Source organism: Scyliorhinus canicula, chromosome 8 (assembly GCF_902713615.1).
Source record: "Scyliorhinus canicula chromosome 8, sScyCan1.1, whole genome shotgun sequence".
NCBI classification, from domain to species: Eukaryota; Metazoa; Chordata; class Chondrichthyes; order Carcharhiniformes; family Scyliorhinidae; genus Scyliorhinus; species Scyliorhinus canicula.
The window spans coordinates 96,912,869-96,932,697 of NC_052153.1; the positions used below are offsets into that span (position 1 = coordinate 96,912,869).

Here is a 19,829-nt window from a genome sequence, read left to right on the forward strand (position 1 = left end):
GTAGGGAAAGGGTGGGCGGAATCTGGGGAGCATGACATCATTGGGGGCAGAGCTGTGAAGTCATAGGTGGAGGGATATGATGTCATTGGCGAGGCCCAGAAATGAAGGGGCCCCAGGAAGTCTTTGTCCACTACCTTCGCACCATGGAGCTCTTGCATCTTCTCACTACTGTGGGGCTTTGAGATGGTAGCTCCATTCATGTGCAGGGTGCTAAGTGATTGACTCAATGCTGCAGGAGAATGATATTAACTTAGTGTGGACAGAGCGATGCTCTTCTTAACCTCTGCAAAATGTCTGACTCCTGCCTGACAAAGAGCTGAATGCGATCTGCTACTTAATGGGGTGATCTAAGGGCCCAGAGTGGCTGAATTACACATCTCAGCTGCTGCTGCTTCTTTTGAGGTCAGCCCCAGTATGTTTCTCCAGCTAATGACGATGTGGACAGACTCTTACATGTTTTCAGCCAAAGGCATCCTCTTAACTAGAGAATGGTGGAAGACATGAGAAGCCTGATTGTTGATGTGAGGGGGTGGGAAATCTCTATGGATGGGGTGCTGGGGTTTGGGGTTGGGGTGCCTGCACCGAGAGTGGTGTGGTATTACTGCTTTGTCAGTGTGGGAGATAGGAGAGACATAATGCTACCATTCTGACACTGCACCGAGAGGAAGCGCTATGTTTGTGCAGGGATTTGCAGGCATGGGATCATGACATGACAGTATGGAGGCCTTTACAATAAATCAAATATTAATAATAATAATCTCTTATTGTCTTATTAGGCTTCAATGAAGTTAGTGTGAAAAGCCCCTAGTTGCCACATTCCGGCGCCTGTTCGTGGAGGCCGGTATGGGAATTGAACCCGCTCTGCTGGCCTCGTTCTGCATTACAAGCCAGTTGTTTAGCCCACTGTGCTAAACCAGCCCCACTGGATCATGCCCTCACTGCACGTGATCATAATATTTAAATAAGCTATTGCCTCATTTAATTATCGGGCGCTGCACGTGAGTGACTCGGAATCACAATGAACAAACTATTTCAATTCTGAAAGAATGGTTCAGGTGCTTCGATTGGACAGGGGACGCCCTCCAGTGCAATCACTTGGTTGCCACAATTTCTATTCTTCAAAAAGGCCTTAAGCTAATAAGTCCAGAGGAGAATTCAGCGATAGACAATGATATTGTGTATGTTGAAGATCAAGCCCGGGAGAGAGAGCAGCAGATTCAGCAGCAGCAAACAAAAAAAGTGATGATTGTTAATTTAGGCAATTCAGATAATTGTAACCTAACCTACGTCCTGTTAAAGCAATAGAATCAGCTTGGTTGCTCAATTTACATCCCACTTAAGTCAATGGAAAATGAAATTTGATGGAGTGCAAAATGGCAGCTGATCTAATCCTGTTCATTCCCTGTTGGATGGATTAAGTAACAATTACCACCATCTTTCCTGTTGTCAGGGCAGCACGGTGGCCTAGTGGTTAGCATAACCGCCTCACGGCGCTGAGGTCCCAGGTTCGATCCCGGCTCTGGGTCACTGTCCGTGTGGAGTTTGCACATTCTCCCCGTGTCTGCGTGGGTTTCACTCCCACAACCCAAAAATGTGCAGAGTAGGTGGATTGGCCATGCTAAATTGCCCCTTAATAGAAAAAATAATTGGGTAATCTAAATTTAAAAAAAAAAAAATCTTTCCTGTTGTCTAATCAATTATTTCTCACAACTCATGACCCAATACTGATTAATTGCATTTAACAACTGGAGCTGGATTCTCAGGTCCTCCAGCTGCATATTTCTCGGTGACGTACCATTCTCTGGAGGCGGGATTCTCTGTTCCTGCTGCTTGTCAATGGGATTTCCCACTGAAGCGACCCCACACTGCCGGGAAACCCACGGCGGGGGTGCAATGCCAGCATGAACAGAGAATCCCAATGGCTGGAGAATTAGAATGAGTCATTGTTACTTGCATCTCGCAGTGACAGGAGTAATCAGCACAAAACAAAACTACTATTACATACTTTGCCAATCTAACAAACCAAATTGCAATCATTCAAATAATTTAGTTCAGCATAATCAAAACAAATTCATTTGTTTCTGAATGAAGTCCTACCTTTAGCCAGTTGTACTGCTTTCTGTAAGTTCCATCTGAGGGTTGGTAATGTGAACATCCTATGCCACATTAGAATGAGCCTTTTGGGACAGCCATGCGTCTCTTCTCGTTATGGGAAGTGTACTGAAACGTGTTCTGTCAACACAATCACAGATTTAGATCATCTGGTTCTGAAAATGATGCACAGATTAACAGTATACAAGGTTTTATTGTTTTATAACAATTTCCTTAACAGTCCTTGGTTACAGAAAATAATTAAAATACATTTTAATAACTATTTGAACATCATCTTAGCTTCTGAAGCTGGGTGGGTCCATACCTTTATCACAGTTTCTCATTGCTGCCTGGGGAAAGAGAAAGTTTGAGAAAGAGAGAGGTGACAAGAACATTAACTAAATTCTATGAGGAGTCAGCCCACTAAGTTAAAAATCAAACTTACTACACTGAATTCAATATTTATTCTTTCACTTGTGAGCAAGTGGTAGATACCATAGCATATGCCTTAGTTAAACTCATATTTGTGTGAACAGGAGAAGGGATCGGAAGTCATCTCCTTGCTGTAGTTTGAAATGTTTGCAATTATAGGTAACAATTGTACCTATTAATTAACATTCAAAATCACTATTGCTGAAACTAGTTCCAGCAGGTCTGTTGTTGAAATAAGAGTTGAAGTAATACAGAAATATTAAATGCATATACATAGATTTACATAGAACATACAGTGCAGAAGGAGGCCATTCGACCCATCAAGTCTGCACCGACCCACTTAAGCCCTTACTTCCCCCCACTATCCCCATAACCCAGTAACCTCTCCTAACCTTTTTATTTCACTAAGGGCAATTTATCATGGCCAATCCACCTAACCCGCACATCTGTGATAGCGAGGCTAGGAATAGGGAGAGAGTGCAGTTGAACACGTGGCTGCAGGAATGGTGTAGGAGGGAGGGCTTCAGGTATTTGGATAATTGGAGCGCATTCTGGGGAAGGTGGGACCTGTACAAGCAGGACGGGTTGCATCTGAACCAGAGGGGCACCAATATCCTGGGGGGGAGGTTTTCTAGTACTCTTCGGGAGGGTTTAAACTAATTTGGCAGGGGAATGGGAACCGGATCTGTAGTCCAGCAACTAAGGTAGACGATAGTCAGGACGCCAAAGCACGTAGTGATGCAGTGGGGAAGGTAACAATGACAAAGGAGAGTACTTGCAGGCAAGGAGATGGGTTGAAGTGTGTATACTTTAATGCAAGAAGCATCAGGAATAAGGTGGGTGAACTTAAGGCATGGATCGGTACTTGGGACTACGATGTGGTGGCCATCACGGAAACTTGGATAGAAGAGGGGCAGAAATGGTTGTTGGAGGTCCCTGGTTATAGATGTTTCAACAAGATCAGGGAGGATGGTAAAAGAGGTGGGGGGGTGGCATTGTTAATTAGAGATAGTATAACAGCTGCAGAAAGGTAGTTCGAGGGGGATCTGCCTACTGAGGTAATATGGGTTGAAGTTAGAAATAGGAAAGGAGCAGTCACCTTGTTGGGAGTGTTCTATAGGCCCCCCAATAGCAGCAGAGATGTGGAGGAACAGATTGGGAAACAGATTCTGGAAAGGTGCAGAAGTCACAGGGTAGTAGTCATGGGCGACTTCAACTTCCCAAACATTGAGTGGAAACTCTTTAGATCAAATAGTTTGGATGGGGTAGTGTTTGTGCAGTGTGTCCAGGAAGCTTTTCTAACACAGTATGTAGATTGTCCGACCAGAGGGGAGCCCATATTGGATTTAGTACTTGGTAATGAACCAGGGCAGGTGATAGATTTGTTAGTGGGGGAGCATTTTGGAGGTAGTGACCACAATTCTCTGACTTTCACTTTAGTAATGGAGAGGGATAGGTGCGAGCAACAGGGCAAGGTTTATAATTGGGGGAAGGGTAAATACAATGCTGTCAGACAAGAATTGAAGTGCAGAAGTTGGGAACATAGGCTGTCAGGGAAGGACACAAGTGAAATGTGGAACTTGTTCAAGGATCAGGTACTGCGTGTCTTTGATATGTATGTCCCTGTCAGGCAGGGAAGAGATGGTCGAGTGAGGGAACCATGGTTGACAAGAGAGGTTGAATGTCTTGTTAAGAGGAAGAAGGAGACTTATGTAAGGCTGAAGAAACAAGGTTCAGACAGTGCGCTGGAGGGATACAAGATAGCCAGGAGGGAACTGAAGAAAGGGATTAGGAGAGCTAAGAGAGGGCATGAAAAATCTTTGGCGGGTAGGATCAAGGAAAACCCCAAGGCCTTTTACACATACGTGAGAAATATGAGAATGACTAGAGTGAGAGTAGGTCCGATTAAGGACAGTAGCGGGAGATTGTGTATTGAGTCTGAAGAGATAGGGAGGTCTTGAACAAGTATTTTTCTTCAGTATTTACAAATGAGAGGGGCCATATTGTTGGAGAGGACAGCGTGAAGCAGACTGATAAGCTTGAGGAGATACTTGTCAGGAAGGAAGATGTGTTGCGCGTTTTGAAAAACTTGAGGATAGACAAGTCCCCCGGGCCTGACGGGATATATCCAAGGATTCTCTGGGAAGCAAGAAATGAAATTGCAGAGCCGTTGGCAATGATCTTTTCGTCCTCGCTGTCAACAGGGGTGGTACCAGAGGATTGGAGAGTGGCGAATGTCGTGCCCCTGTTCAAAAAAGGGAATAGGGATAACCCTGGGAATTACAGGCCAGTTAGTCTTACTTCGGTGGTAGGCAAAGTAATGGAAAGGGTACTGAGGGATAGGATTTCTGAGCATCTGGAAAGGCATTGCTTGATTAGGGATAGTCAGCACGGATTTGTGAGGGGTAGGTCTTGCCTTACAAGTCTTATTGAATTCTTTGAGGAGGTGACCAAGCATGTGGATGAAGGTAAAGCAGTGGATGTAGTGTACATGGATTTTAGTAAGGCATTTGATAAGTTCCCCATGGTAGGCTTATGCAGAAAGTAAGGAGGCATGGGATAGTGGGAAATTTGGCCAGTTGGATAACAAACTGGCTAACCGATAGAAGACAGAGAGTTGTGGTGGATGGCAAATATTCAGCCTGGAGCCCAGTTATCAGTGGCGTACCGCAGGGATCAGTTCTGGGTCCTCTGCTATTTGTGATTTTCATTAACGACTTGGATGAGGGTTGAAGGGTGGGTCAGTAAATTTGCAGATGATACGAAGATTGGTGGAGTTGTGGATAGTGAGGAGGGCTGTTGTCGGCTTCAAAGAGACATAGATAGAATGCAGAGCTGGGCTGAGAAGTGGCAGATGGAGTTTAACCCTGACAAGTGTGAGGTTGTCCATTTTGGAAGGACAAATCTGAATGCGGAATACAGGGTTAATGGTAGGGTTCTTGGCAATGTGGAGGAGCAGAGAGATCTTGGGGTCTATGTTCATTGTTCTTTGAAAGTTGCCACTCAAGTGGATAGAGCTGTGAAGAAGGCCTATGGTGTGCTAGCGTTCATTAGCAGAGGGATTGAATTTAAGAGCCGTGAGGTGATGATGCAGCTGTACAAAACCTTGGTCAGGCCACATTTGGAGTACTGTGTGCAGTTCTGGTCACCTCATTTTAGGAAGGATGTGGAAGCTTTGGAAAAGGTGCAAAGGAGATTTACCAGGATGTTGCCTGGAATGGAGAGTAGGTCATACGAGGAAAGATTGAGGGTGTTAGGCCTTTTCTCATTAGAACGGAGAAGGATGAGGGGCGACTTGATAGAGGTTTATAAGATGATCAGGGGAATAGATAGAGTAGACAGTCAGAGACTTTTTCCCCGGTGGAACACACCATTACAAGGGGACATAAATTTAAAATAAATGGTGGAAGATATAGAGGGGATGTCAGAGGTAGGTTCTTTACCCAGAGACTGTGGGAGGAAACCGGAGCACCCGGAGGAAACCCACGCAGACGCAGGGAGAACGTGCAGACTCCGCACAGACAGTGACCCAGCAGGGAATCGAACCTGGGACCCTGGCACTGTGAAGCCACAGTGCTAATCACTTGTGCTATCGTGTTGCCCTATAGAAATCAACTCGGGCAACATGAGCAAGCTCCAATATAACATATATAGTATATTAGTGTATTCAGTGAAGATTCTAGAAAAACAATACTCAGAACAGAGATGTGAGTTATGCACGTTTTATTAAAACAAACATAGATTCTATCCTTTGTACAATCCTAGTTTTTCCATTTTTATTAAAATATTTCTGTCTACTTTCTGTCAGCTTCATTTTGTTTACAGTGAAGTTCCTGAAGCACAGCAATTCATTGAAAGCCTCCTAAATGACAGTCTCGGGAAAACAATGGCAGCCAAGGAGACGCTGAACAAAGTACAACAAAATGTGAAAAACTCTCAAGGGACTTTTGGCAGAAAACCCACAGATTCCATCAGGTAGAAAATTTATACAGTCCTTCAGGTGAAATGGTCTGTTCACTCATTGCAGCCTACCATTCAATTTAGACTATTCCTCTGGGAGCCTGTGTTCAGTTTCTCCACGCACAGCACAGAGGAAAAAGTTTAGACACTTTGGTTCCGAGTTTCACGCAGTCCGTTATTCCCCGCCCGATTGCCATTTCCAGCCATTTTGCTGGTGCAGGATTAGGGTGTGAGAGCTTGCCCGCACACAGCACTCATGCTCTTGCTGTCTCTATCGTGACGGTGGGCAGTTCAACCCTGTCCACACCCCAAAAGTTTGGAGTCAGGGCCCTTGGCAAGAATATGTGGTTCACAGCACCTCAGAGGAGTTATGAACCCTGGGGACCCTCAGTCCAGAGGCTGGGAACCAGGAAAAGCCCTGCTCCTCATTCATTGATAGGCTTTGAAATACAAAAATAAATCTGTTCCTAGATGCTTTCTTGTAAGTCAGATGTGCTTTTACTACATTGTTTGATTAGAGTACCTTGTCCTGCAAAGATAAGTTGATATATGTTTTGAGATGCATTTGCACGCTTCAAAGCTGAAGAAAGCTGCGCTTGGAAACTTTAAATTTCATGATCTGAAGTTATTTATAGCACAAGCCCTTTAAAATTAAGGAAAAAAACTGACCTGCAGCTTTCCCTTGGTTAAAAAAACAGACAAATGCTTCTGGAATGCACTGATTGACAGGTCGTTTGGTGTAACTTAAAAAATACTATCGCTATCCCCAACCAGGGAAACAACCTCTCTACATCTATTCTGTTTAGCCCTGTTCGAATTTTATATGTTTCAATCAGATCTCCCACTGAACTCGAGTGAATACAGGCCCAGTTGAACTAATCTCCCTTCATAGAACAGTGTGCCAATCCCAGTATTAGCTTAGTGAACATCCGCTGTAGTTCTTCTGTGGCAAGTCGAAAACTGCAAACAATACTCCAGGTGTGGTCTCACCAAGGCCCTGTATAACTGCAATAAAACATCCCTGCTTCTGATCTATGACCAAGTTTCTATTACCAAAAAAAGCTTTCAATTACATGCCTGGTGATGAATGGGATGAATGCCATCTTAGAAGATTTCAGTGGCATGAACATTTAATACCATTGTGACCATAGAAACCAAACTCAGGGCTGAACCTATCGTTAATCTGTTTGTGATTCAGGCTCCAGTTTGCCGCATAACTGAAGCAGCCTCTTTGTGATGTATTGATAGCAAAACCATGGATGGAATTTTACAAAAAAATGGCAAATGTCAGGTTTTGACTGAAAATTGCCGTGTTTCTCCCCAGAAAAACAGCCAGGTTTTCTTCTGATACTCTATCAAACAAAACTTGGGATGTGTGGTTTGCACTGTCACTCTAATGGGGCAAGGCCTGATAGAGTTAGCAAACACGGCTCCACAGAGATCGGGGCTTCTTTTTTAAAGGGCGCTCCAATCTCAAAGTTAAGTTAAAGCCCACCCCCTAACCTTAGACATCCAGACACTCCCATGGAAATCGGGACCCCCAAAAGACAAGAGAAACACCCCCCCAGTCTTTGCATACAGAGGTGCACCCCCCTCCCCTGCACTCAAAGATTGGGGAAACCCCCACACCATGCAAGCATCAGGGTGACCTGACTCCCCCCCACCTCCGCCAGCATTGGGGATCACCGTGCCCCCTGATAGCATCCGTGCCCAGCCGCAATTCACAGTCTCTACAGCCCCCTCACTACAACCCAATGCAGGTAAAACCTTCCCCCAGTAAACCATTGAGCCCACCCTACACACAAGTGGAAGCCCCCCTCCCTCAAGGTAGCTGGCATTGCCCAGCCATGTCCCTCACCACATGGGGGCTATACCTCCGCGCCACTGGCATGGTCATCGCAACTTGTTTTTGCTATCAAAAACCAGTAGTGATTCTCACTGGTGTAATGTCACGCCGGCGGGGGGAGCATTCAACTTGGCCCAAAGCAACGGTGTTTAATAAGATGTAAATACATTTAAATTCATGGGAATCACAGCGTGAACCTGATCATATCACTGATGGGGGTCAGGGAAGATCTCAAACTGGGATCTCATTGATGCAAATCTCGTTATAGCTCTCATGCAATATTTAGCAGCCATAATGGGACTTGCGCACATGGTGAACGGGCCCGCTAAATCCCGTCCCACGGTCTCGACATTAACCCCTTCCCCACAACAGGCGAGAAACAGTCAGGGTAAAAAGTGAAACATGCGCAACCTGATCCCAACCTACAGTACACCCACCATATTTTTCAGGACAGTGGAATTCAGGACCACGAGATATTATATCATTTGAAAGTCACAACACTTCATTTGATATTTAAATCCAGCCTCCACAATGCAATTTGCAACCAGATTTAATTTTGGCACATTCATGTTAATGCACAGATTTCCCAAGAGGCATAAAACTTGATAGTGAAAGACAGCTGAGAGTTGGAAGCTACAAGCTCCACAAGAAAGGTGCCTCTTTCAGCACTTCTTGTGGGCCAGGACGATTAGCAGTGCCCACACCCACTCCCGACTGCCACAAGGAAGCCTTCCACAATTTTCCTGTCAGTCCTGATTGCGAACCCACCTCCCCCAGCCCTCTAGATCATGGGTATCTCCAACCTCCTTATTGTCAGGTACCATCCACAAGAGTCCTCTGGTGTGGCTCCCTCCTGCTGGTGTTCCCACCCACCCATCAGCTAGCTGTCCAATCAACCATCATCTGGGCAGGAAATTGAGCTAAAAATGTTAGTCAGGCCTTGCTGTTAAGACAGGCAATGTGTCTGCATAGCCAGCTTTGCCAGATTCTTCTATCAAATTTTGACTCATTTGCACCATTCTGACTTGGAATTATATCACCATTGCCTCACTGTCACTGAAAATTCTGGAACTCCTTTCCTAACAGCAATGTCGGTGTACCTACACCAGATGGACTGCAGCAGTTCAAGAACACGGCTCACTACAGTAGTCCCCCGTTATACCGCGGGTGTTCGGGTCCAAGACAGCCACCCGCGTTGTATCCGAGCCGCGGATATCCAAGATGGCGGATATCGAAATGAATGAACGAGAGGAAACATCGCTGACTGTGCTGAACATTGCTGAATGGAAGGGCGTTTTAAATAAGAAACAGCAAAGTTCGTTCAAGTCTTAAATCAAGTTTTAAATTTATTAAAATATATACAATAATATATACATACAATAATATACTTAAAATTGTACTTACAAGCATATTTTTAAAAATCATTTAAAAAAGTCTGTGAGTTTCTTCTGGCACATCCCCTTCCTCATCTTGACTTGTGCTTGCCTCTGGAGGTTCTTCAGGTGTAGGATGTATATCGGGTCGAAGTCCTGTTGCTCTGTGTATGCTATGAGCCACTTCAGGTGCGTGATGGCATCCGAGTGGCTCTTTGCCACTGTGGGCTGGGGTTCTTCTTCTTCTTCTGCCTCCTCTTGGGTGACCTGGTCGATGATCTCCTCCTCTGTGAATGTTTCTGCGGGTGCCATGTCGTCCTCTGCTGCTGACCACCTGTTCACCCAATCCTGGAGTGTTAGGTTCTCATCCAGGTGGTCCTCTAGCCTCTCCTCAGCTGCCCTGATCTCTGCTTCAGTAAAGCTTACAAAGTCCTCGTCATCCGGGTAATGTTGGGGTCGTGGGAGTGCTGCTCCTAGGGCCTTGTTCCAGCAGTTGGCGATTGTCTTCTCCATCACAGCTCCCCAGGCCTTCCCTGCCAGATAACAGGCATCCTTGATGGTGATGGCTTTCAGGTAATCTGGGACAGTGAGAGGAGAGTCTATCATTTCCAGGATCAGTTCCTTTTTGTACACAGACTTGAAGGTCTGAATGATGCCAGCATCACATGGCTGGATCTTGCTGGTGGTGTTCTTTGGGAGATAGAGCACTTGGATCTGCCCATCCCTGGTCTTGAGAACATCTCCCTGAGGGTGGGCTGAGCAGTTGTCCAGTAGGAGTGTGGCCTTCTGCGGTAAGTTGCGGGCACTAAGGTGGTCCCTGACACTGGGTACGAAGAACTTGAAGAACCACTCCTCAAATAAGGAAACTGTCATCCAGGCTTTGCCAGAGTTCCAGTAGGTAATGGGTAGGTTCTCCATGTTGATGTGGTGAAAGCATCTAGGAGACTTGAATTTGCCCACAATCAATGGCTTCAGCTTGTGTGTTCCCGTGGCATTGCTGGCAAACAGGATGGTGAGCCTGTTCTTGACTTGCTTGTACCCCAGAGTCTTGTGGGCATCATCCTTGACAGCTAGGGTCTTGTCAGGCAGCATCTTCCAGTAAAGCCCTGACTCATCTGCATTGTAGAGTTGCTCTGGGGTCAGCTCCTCTTGCACCATGTAGTTCTTGAGGATGTCGGGAAAGGCTGCTGCTGCTCCTGAGTCGGCGGATCTCTGTTCACCACTGATGGTAACTGCTCCTATCCCATGTCTTTTCTGGAACCGATGGAGCCAACCCTTGCTGGCTACGAAATTGCTGTCCTCTGGGTGGAGCTGGTGATGGAACTTCTCAGCCCGAGTCCTGATGATAGGTCCAGATAGGGGGGTGCCACCAGACTGTTCCTGGACAAACCAGGTGAACACAGCCTTCTCCAAGTTAATGTCACTAGCGTTCCTTGCCTTTTACCTGGTAAGCCCTTCACTCTGAGAAACTGTCCCAACATATGCTCTTAAATTGGGCTCATCTTTCACCCACCCACGGAGGGTTGACTCTGGTACACCAGTCTCTCTGGATAATTTTGCCTTCGTTTCCCCGTTTCGAAGCCGGTCTATCAAATGTATCTTTTGCTTCACTGTGTAAGGCTTGCGCTTAAACATTTTGAACGACAGTAACTGAACTCGAAGATACCTGCACTGGAAAAGGTATCCTTTTATGGCTGGGTAATCGGGCTAATCGGTCGCGGCTACTCATCGCGGCTAATCGTTCTACAGTAATCATCGCGGGTAATCATCGCTGCTAATCGGTCTAATCATCGCGGGTAATCATCGCTGCTAATCGGTCTAATCATCGCGGGTAATCATCGCTGCTAATCGGTCTAATCATCGCGGCTAATCATCGCGGCTAAAAAAGGTGCTGTTTCAAAAAGAGTTTAAAATGAGTCAAGTAAGTTGGGGTCCATAAGCCCCCCCGCCGTATATCGCGAACCGCGGTATTGCGGAGCGCGGTATAACGGGGGACTACTGTATCACTTTTTCAAAGGGAATTAGAGATGGGAAATAAATGCTGGCCTTGCCAGCGATGTCCACATCTGATGAAAAAATTAACAAAAAGCTCTCTCCACCGCTCCTAAATATCAGGGCCCATTTCTCCAGATACGTCCAAATAGATATTCCTAAACTTGAACATCTAGCTCCTGGGACAAGTTGGAACTTGTAATTGCATCATTTGCTGAAGGAGTAATCACACTAACCTTTGTCACCTCTGATTGAACTCCTCTTCCATTTCTTAAATTTAGCGGCGTATGGAAGGCTCAATGGAATTGCGATGTTTAAAACAGGATCTACTGCTATGAAACTGATGTGACCATTAATTCACTAGACACACGATTGGAAGTAAACTGTGGTTTTAATAGTCTTACAACTGAGCCCAGCCTGCGACCAGAGGAACTGAGAGCAGACTTACGGCTGCAGCACTTTATACTTCCGGTTAGTGGGAGGAACCATGGGCGGACCATGGGCAGTGCCAAGAGTGAAGCCCAGTACAAACTCCTTATCTCCCTCTATGGGCAGAGCCGCGCAACGGCTCACATACAGAGCCCACAAGGACATAATACAATGCAATGCAATACAGTGTGAATTACAATGCAGTATAATTCACCACATTCACCCCCTGTAAACAAAATCAAGTCCGGCGGGGGTGACGGGTCTACAAATTGAGTCGGTCTGGTGGCCGAGTCGTCCTTTGGGATCGGGGGAGCACCGGGGTTGCAGCCTCTTCGGGTGGCTGGGTGGTGACGGTCGGTGAGGGTACGATGGTGGACTCCGGGGGTGATTCGGTCTGAGCTTCATACCTGACCGGTGCGACGGGCGATAGGGGGTGCAGGAAACCTATAGGCGCGGGGGAACAGAGCCTGGGCTGGGAACCTATAGGTGTGGAGGCGCAGGGCGTTGGGGGTTGGGTTGGGTGTAGTGTGAGGGGTACCTCGACGGTGGTGGTGGTGGAGTTAGATCCTGCAGACGCCAGGTCCCGGAGGGAAACGGTGTCCTGACGGCCATCGGGTATTCAATAAAGGCGTATTGGGGGTTCGAATGGAGTAGTAGCACTCTCTCTACTAGTGGATTTGTTTTGTGTGCCCGGACGTGCTTCCGGAGGAGAACCGGGCCCGGTGTCCTCAACCAGGATGGGAGCGAAACCCCCATGGTAGTGCCCCTAGAGAAAATAAATAGTCGTTTGTGAGGGGTCTGGTTGGTGGCGGTGCACAGGAGGGACCTAATTGCATGGAGCGCGTCGGGGAGGACCTCCTGCCATTGGGAGGTCGGGAGATTCCTGGACTGGAGGGTCAGTAGGACGGTCTTCCAGACCGTCACGTTCTCCCTCTCCACCTGCCCAGTACCCCTGGGGTTGTAGCTGGTAGTCCTGCTCGAGGTAATGCCCTTGTCGAGCAGGTTACTGACGCAGCTCGTCGCTCATAAAGGACGAACCCCTGTCGCTGTGTACGTAACTGGGAAAACCGAACAGGTTGAAGACACTGTGCAGGGCTCTGATGACTGTGTGGGATGACGTTCAGAAAGTACACAATTCGATTGGTCGAGGGGAGTGGCCCTTTGAAATCGATGCTCAGGCGTTCAAAGGGCCAGGATGCCTTTACCAGGTGGGCGTTGTCTGGTCTATAGAAGTGTGGTTTGCACTCCGCGCAGATCGGGCAATCCCTGGTGATGGCTTTGACCTCCTCGGTGTTGAAAGGCAGATTCCGGGCTTTGACGTAGTGGGCAAGCCGGGTCACCCCCGGGTGGCAGAGGTCATTGTGGATAGCTTTCAGGCGGTCGTCCTGCACGCTGGCGCACGTGCCGCGGGACAGGGCATCTGGGGGCTCGTTGAGCTTTCCCAGTCGATACATAATATCGTAATTGTAGGGGGAGAGTTCGATCCTCCACCGCAGGATTTTATCATTTTTAATTTTGCCCCTTTGCGAGTTGTCAAACATGAAGGCAACCGATCTTTGGTTGGTGATGAGGTTAAACCTCCAACCTGCGAGGTAGTGCCTCCAGTGCCGATGGCTTCCACAATGGCTTGAGCTTCTTTTTCGACCAAGGAGTGTCGAAGTTCTGAAGCGGAGAGGGTTCGGGAGAAGAAGGCGACTGGTCACCCTGCCTGGTTCAGAGTGGCGGCGAGAGCGACCGCTGAGGTGTCATTTTCCACCTGGAAGGGGACGGATTCATCCACCGCCCGCATGGCGGCTTTGGCGATGTCCTCCTTGATGCAGTTGAAGGCCTGGCGGGCCTCAGCTGACAGATGAAAGAGTGTGGCTTTAAATAGTGGGCAGGCTTTGTCCGCATGCTGAGGGACCCACTGAGCATAATACGAGAAAAATCCCAGGCACCTTGAGGGCCCTGTTGCACATTTTACTTGAGTGTATTACGCGTTTTATTGGAGTGTATTAACACGCCTCCGTTTAAAGGCCGTGTGCTTAACACTACTACAGCTCTGTGTATGTAATTCTGCTCGGAGTCGCCAGGTGCCGTATTTAGACACCTCACAAGTATATCAAGGTCAGGTTCAAAGTAATAAATCTGTACACCGATTAGTAAGTTCAAACGATTGATATTTATTATAACCAATATAATAAATACACATGCATACGCTAAAGACTAAGTTACTTCTAAACTAAACGACTAAAATACTTATCTAAACAGGAACAGGCAAGGTCAGGGAGCGAGGCCTTCGTCCCGTTCTTGGTCTGCAACTCTCAGAAAGTTAGAGGTCGTCAGGGTCTAGCAAGTCTGGTTCACGTAGCGAGCGTCGTGGTGAAACTTACAGTTCGATGGCTGGTGGCTCAACGGCTGGTGATGGAACTGGAGTCAGGATGCGATGTATCAGCAAGCGATGAAGACAGCAGAGAGCTGGAGCCAAAACAACAGCAAGCCGGAGCAACAACAGCAGAGCCGGAGGCAAACAACAGAACGGACCATGTGCGGGGTCTACTTTTATAGGTTCCCCCCCCCAAAGTCCGTGCCTCTTTGGGGCGGTCTCTACCTGCTGTATATCGATTGGGTCTTCTCCCAATCGATATTTTCCAAACCCCCCAATCTGAGGGTCTCTTCTCGATGGGTGGGGCGGTTTCTATGGTGCTTTGTGATGGATACTTATGATGCCGTTTCGTCTGGGCGTCCACTCAAAGTATCCATTCAAACCTAAATGTTTCTATTGTGTGGGCCTAGATCTGGATCACCTCATTACTATGCAAATCGTTGTTGCCATTTACACCTTTAGCTGAGATTCTGCACCTGGCCACAAACTGGTTTCTGTACGTGCAGAATGCTAATTAGCCTTCTGCAAACTGCTTGTCCTTGCTAAGACTGTTTTCTCCCTGCAGCCTTAGCAGTTCTCCATTTTGCAGCCCAGTGTCCATCTTAGGTGGCTACAGCCTGGGACAATGAGGTTGAGGGAGTTGTAAGAGGGGGCGCATATGGTCCGGGTCGGGGCCCAGGAATCCGTTTTCCACGACATAGCCGAAGATGGCTAGCCTGGTAGTGCGGAAAACGCATTTCTCCGTATTATAAGTGAGATTAAGTTTCTGGGCAGTTTGGAGAAATCGGTGGAGGTTGGCGTCGTGGTCCTGCTGATCATGGCCGCAGATGGTGATGTTATCCAAGTACGGAAACGTGGCCCACAGCCCGTACTGGTCCACCATTCGGTCCACTGCTCGTTGGAACACCAAGACCCCATTCGTGACGCCAAAGGGGACTGCGAGGAAATGAAAGAGGCGGCCATCTGCCTCGAACGCCGTGAAGTGGCGGTCCTCCGGGCGGATTGGGAGCTGGTGGTATGCAGACTTCAGATCCACCGTGGAGAATATGCGGTACTGGGCGATCTGATTAACCATGTCTGCAATCCTGGGGAGGGGGTACACATCGAGGAGCGTGAACCGGTTAATGGTTTGGCTATAATACACTACCATTCGGAACTTTTCCCAGGTCTTGTCGACCACCACCTGAGCTCTCCAGGGGCTGTTACTGGCCTCCATGACTCCCTCACGTAGGAGCCGCTGGACCTCGGTTCTGATAAATACCCTGTCCTGCAGGCTATACCGCCTGCTGCGAGTGGCTATGGGTTTGCAGTTTGGAGTGAGGTTAGCAAAGAGTGGAGGGGGTCGATTTTTAGCGTCGCTAGACTGCAGATAGTGAGTGGAGGTAGGGGTCCGCCGACGCTAAGTGTGAGGCTCTTGAGATTACATTGGAACTCGAGTCCAAGTAAGAGTGGGGCGCAGAGTTCGGGGAGTACGTACAGCTGGAAATTAGAGTAGCTGGTGCCCTGAATCATTAGGGTCGCAACGGTGCGCCCTTGTATGTGGACAGAGTGTGAGCCCGAAGCAAGGGAGATCGTTTGCCGTGCAGGGAAGATAGGGAGCAAACAGCGTCTTACCAGGTCAGCGTGTATGAAGCTCTCGGTGCTCCCGGAGTCGAAGAGGCACGGTGTCCTGTACCCGTTGATTTTAACGGACATCATCGAGCTCTGGAGGTGTTTCGGACGCGACTGGTCCAACGTGACTGCGTTGAGTTGCGGGTAGTCGGCTGCTCGATCAGCTGTGCTGGAGTGGTCCCGTGATGACTATCCGCTGAGGTCGTAGTCGCTGAGATGAGATTCGGAGGCTGGAGAGGATAGCATCCAAGATGGCCGCCCCCATGGATCGCACGTGGCGGGCGGCGAGGAAGATGGCGTCCAAGATGGCGGCCCCCATGTGTCGCACGTGGCCAGCCGCGTGGAGGAGGGTTGCCAAGATGGCGGCCCCCATGAGTCGCACATGTCGAGTGGGGGTGGAGTCGGCAGACACGCTGCAGCATTACGGGACCTGCGAGTTTGGGAGGCGAGTGCTCTGGACTGCGGGGGAGTTTGGAGTTTACGATTTTGCCAGGCATACTCGGGCATAGTGTCCTTTGCGCCCGCAGCTGCAGCAGGTCACGTTGTGGGCCGGGCAGTGCTGCCGTGGGTGTTGGGGCAGTCCACAGAAATGGCACGCTGATGCTGCATAGTGGGTGGGTGGCCATGCGGCGCAGGCCTGGGGCTGTCGCTGGTCGGGGGCCCACGATGGGGGTCGCCTGGTCCGCGGGGAATGAGTTCAAACTGCGGAATGAGACCTCCATAGTTGTAGCTAACTCTACAGTGTCCTCCAAGTTCTGGGCCCCTTTTTCAAGCAATCGCTAGCACACATAGTTGGACCTGAGCCCTGCAACGTATACATCACGGACAGCGAGTTCCATATGCTGGGCGGCTGTTACAGCCTGGAAATTTCAGTCCCGAGCAAGGGCTTTTAAATCGCGCAGAAAGTCTTCCAGCACCTCCGCGGGGCACTGGCGGCAGGTCGTGAAAATGTGCTGCGCGTAGACCTCGTTGATGGGCCGCACGTACATTTGGTCGAGCATGGCCAAGGCCTCAGTATATGAGGTGGTACAATTAAGTTGCGTCGAGATACGATGGCTCACCCTTGCGTGCAGTAGGCTGAGTTTCTACTCCTCTGTAGTCTCGGAAGTGCTTGATTCAGCCAGGTAGGCCTTGAAACATCGGATCCGGTGTAGGAAGATTTCCTTCACCTCTGCAGCCTGCGGGTTGAGTTCTAGTCGGTCAGGTTTGTAGGCTGATTCCATAATAGTTTTCTTCAAGTTTTCTAAGACTATTAAATTGATGTGACCATCAATTCACTAGACACACGATTGGAAGCAAACTGTGGTTTAAATAGTCTTACAACTGAGCCAGCCTGCGACCAGAGGGACTGAGAGCAGGCTTACGGCTGCAGCACTTTATACTTCCGGTTAGTGGGAGGAGCCATGGGCGGACCATGGGCAGAGCCAAGGGTGAAGCCCAGTACAAACTCCTCATCTCCCCCTATGGGCAGAGCTTCGCAATGGCTCACATACAGAGCCCACAAGGACATAATACAATGCAATGCAATACAGTGTGAATTACAATGCAGTATAATTTACCACAGAAACATCTGCTGCAAAGGAATAATAAGGCAGCTTTAAGCTCCAAACATAACTTGAACAATAAATACAATGCAAATTAAGATATGTAAATGCCTCAAAAGCCTAAAGTTGCAACATAGCGGAAGTTAGTGCACATTTTAAAAAAGAATTTGAGTACCCAATTCACTTTTTCCAATTAAGCGGCAATTTAGTGTGGCCAATCAACCTACCCTGCACATCTTTTGGGTTGTGGGGGCCAAACACATGCAAACACAGGGAGAATGTGCAAACTCCACATGCACAGTGACCCAGAGCCGGGTTCGAACCTGGGATCTCGGCACCGTGAGACAGCAATGCCAATCACTGCACCACCGTGCTACACAATAATTGCAGATTTTGACATATGTTTAAAGTTGGTATAAATGAAAAAACTTCTACTAAAATATGAACTTCCCAAAACAAACAGCAGAAGGAGCTTTAAGAGCACATGTTCTTGATTGATCCCAGGAATTTATATTCTCTCCCAAACTATTCAACCAGGTGACACAGATTCTTCAAAATGTCCTGTACCTTTCTTCATATGCTTCAGGGAGTACTTAGAGCTGGTTGACCTGTTTTGTAGGGCTCAGATTCCAGAGGAATTCCAGAGTCTGGAAGAAGCACAGGCTGATCTTTGGGAAGCGGAAATGGTGGTGAAAGCACTGAACAGTGTCAGATCTGGATGTATTTCTGATCATCTAAACTCTATTATGGCAGGTAAGTCACCTAAATACTAATAGAAAGAGTAATTTAACAAACTTACTTATCATTTAAATGATTCCAAAATACTACAGTGCGGCCTGGTAGAACAATGGTTAGCACTGCTGCCTCACAGCACCAAGGCCTTGGGTTCAATTCCAGCCTTCGGTGACTGTCTGTGGACTTTGCATGTTCACCCTGTGTCTGTGTGGGTTTCACCGGCTCAGGTTTCCTCTCACTGTCCAAATATGTGCAGGTTGGGTGGGGTTGTGGGAATAGGGCAGAAGAGTGGACCAAAGTAGGGTGTTCTTTCTGATGGTCGGTGCAGAGTTGATGGGCCGAATGATCTCCTTCTGCACTGTAGGGCTTCTGTGAATCTATGGATTTGCTTTGAAAGTGTTAATATTTATTAGAAGTTTTGCTGCATGCTCTCTTGATTTCCAAGTGCTGTTTTAATAACATAGATACAATTCTCTTAGTATATCGATCCAGAAATGTTCTTGGATTGAATCCTTCTATCTTGGCATCCAGGCATGAACTTGGTACTTAGACTGACTGTGGAGATACTCTGGTATCTGCTTAACACTTGATTATTCATATTACATCTGAGCAGGTTACAGGGTAGGTATGGAGCTCTTAGGCATGATGTCAACCTCGCTCTCTCGAGTTTAACACATGACTGGCAGTCAGTGGCATATTATCATCCAAGCTTTCTGTTAAACCTTTTTACCACAACGTCTTCCATGTTATCCTAATTTTTAACAGCAGCGTGAAACAATAGACTGAATTTTTTGGATGGCGGCATCGTGCATCCTGCCTTCTGAAGAGTCTCTAAGTGCCCAGCAGCCATTTCACACTCAAAAGAATGTTAAGTGGCTGCAAGCAAGACTTCTGCCCCTCACTCAGAGGAAGTTCCACCTTAGAGAGCTGCCAGCCAACAGAGGTGGCCAGCAGCTCTCCAGTCCCTGCAGTGATAAAGCTGCAGTGGACTGAAGAGGAAGTGCATAAAGCGACCTGAAGCTAAGTCTGACCACCAGACACCGAGGTAAACATAGAAAAATAGAAAATAGAAGCAGGAGGCCATTTGGCCCTGCGAGCCTGCTCCGCTATTCATTATGACCATGACTGATCATCAATATCTTGATCCCGCTTTCCCTCCATATCCTTTAATCCCTTTAGCCCTAAGAACTATATCTAACTGATTCTTGAAAACATTAAATGTTTTGGCCTCAACTGTTTTCTATGGCAGAGAATTCCACAGGCTCACCACTCTCTGGGTGAAGCAATTTCTGCTCATCTCAGTCCTAAATTGTTTAACCCTTATCCTTAGACTGTGACCCCTAGTCCTAGGCTGTCTAGCCATCAGGAACATCCTTCCTGCATCTACACTGTCTAGTCCTCTTAGAATTTTATAGGTTTCTATGAGATCCCCCCTCATTCTTCTAAACACC

The 19,829-nt window shown here is 47.8% G+C and overlaps 1 protein-coding gene across 1 annotated transcript in view; it reads left to right on the forward strand.

Annotated features, from left to right (window-relative positions):
- The first annotated feature begins 320 nt into the window (after positions 1-320).
- The window catches only part of si:dkey-96l17.6 (kinesin-like protein KIN-14I), a 73,019-nt gene continuing 53,510 nt past the window's right edge, over positions 321-19,829 (forward strand). Inside the window, exons 1-3 of the mRNA XM_038803882.1 lie at positions 321-402; positions 6,332-6,498; positions 18,263-18,396. Of these exons, the coding sequence (XP_038659810.1) occupies positions 6,410-6,498; positions 18,263-18,396 (223 nt within the window). The 5' untranslated portion in view covers positions 321-402; positions 6,332-6,409. The remainder of the gene's footprint in view (positions 403-6,331; positions 6,499-18,262; positions 18,397-19,829) is intronic.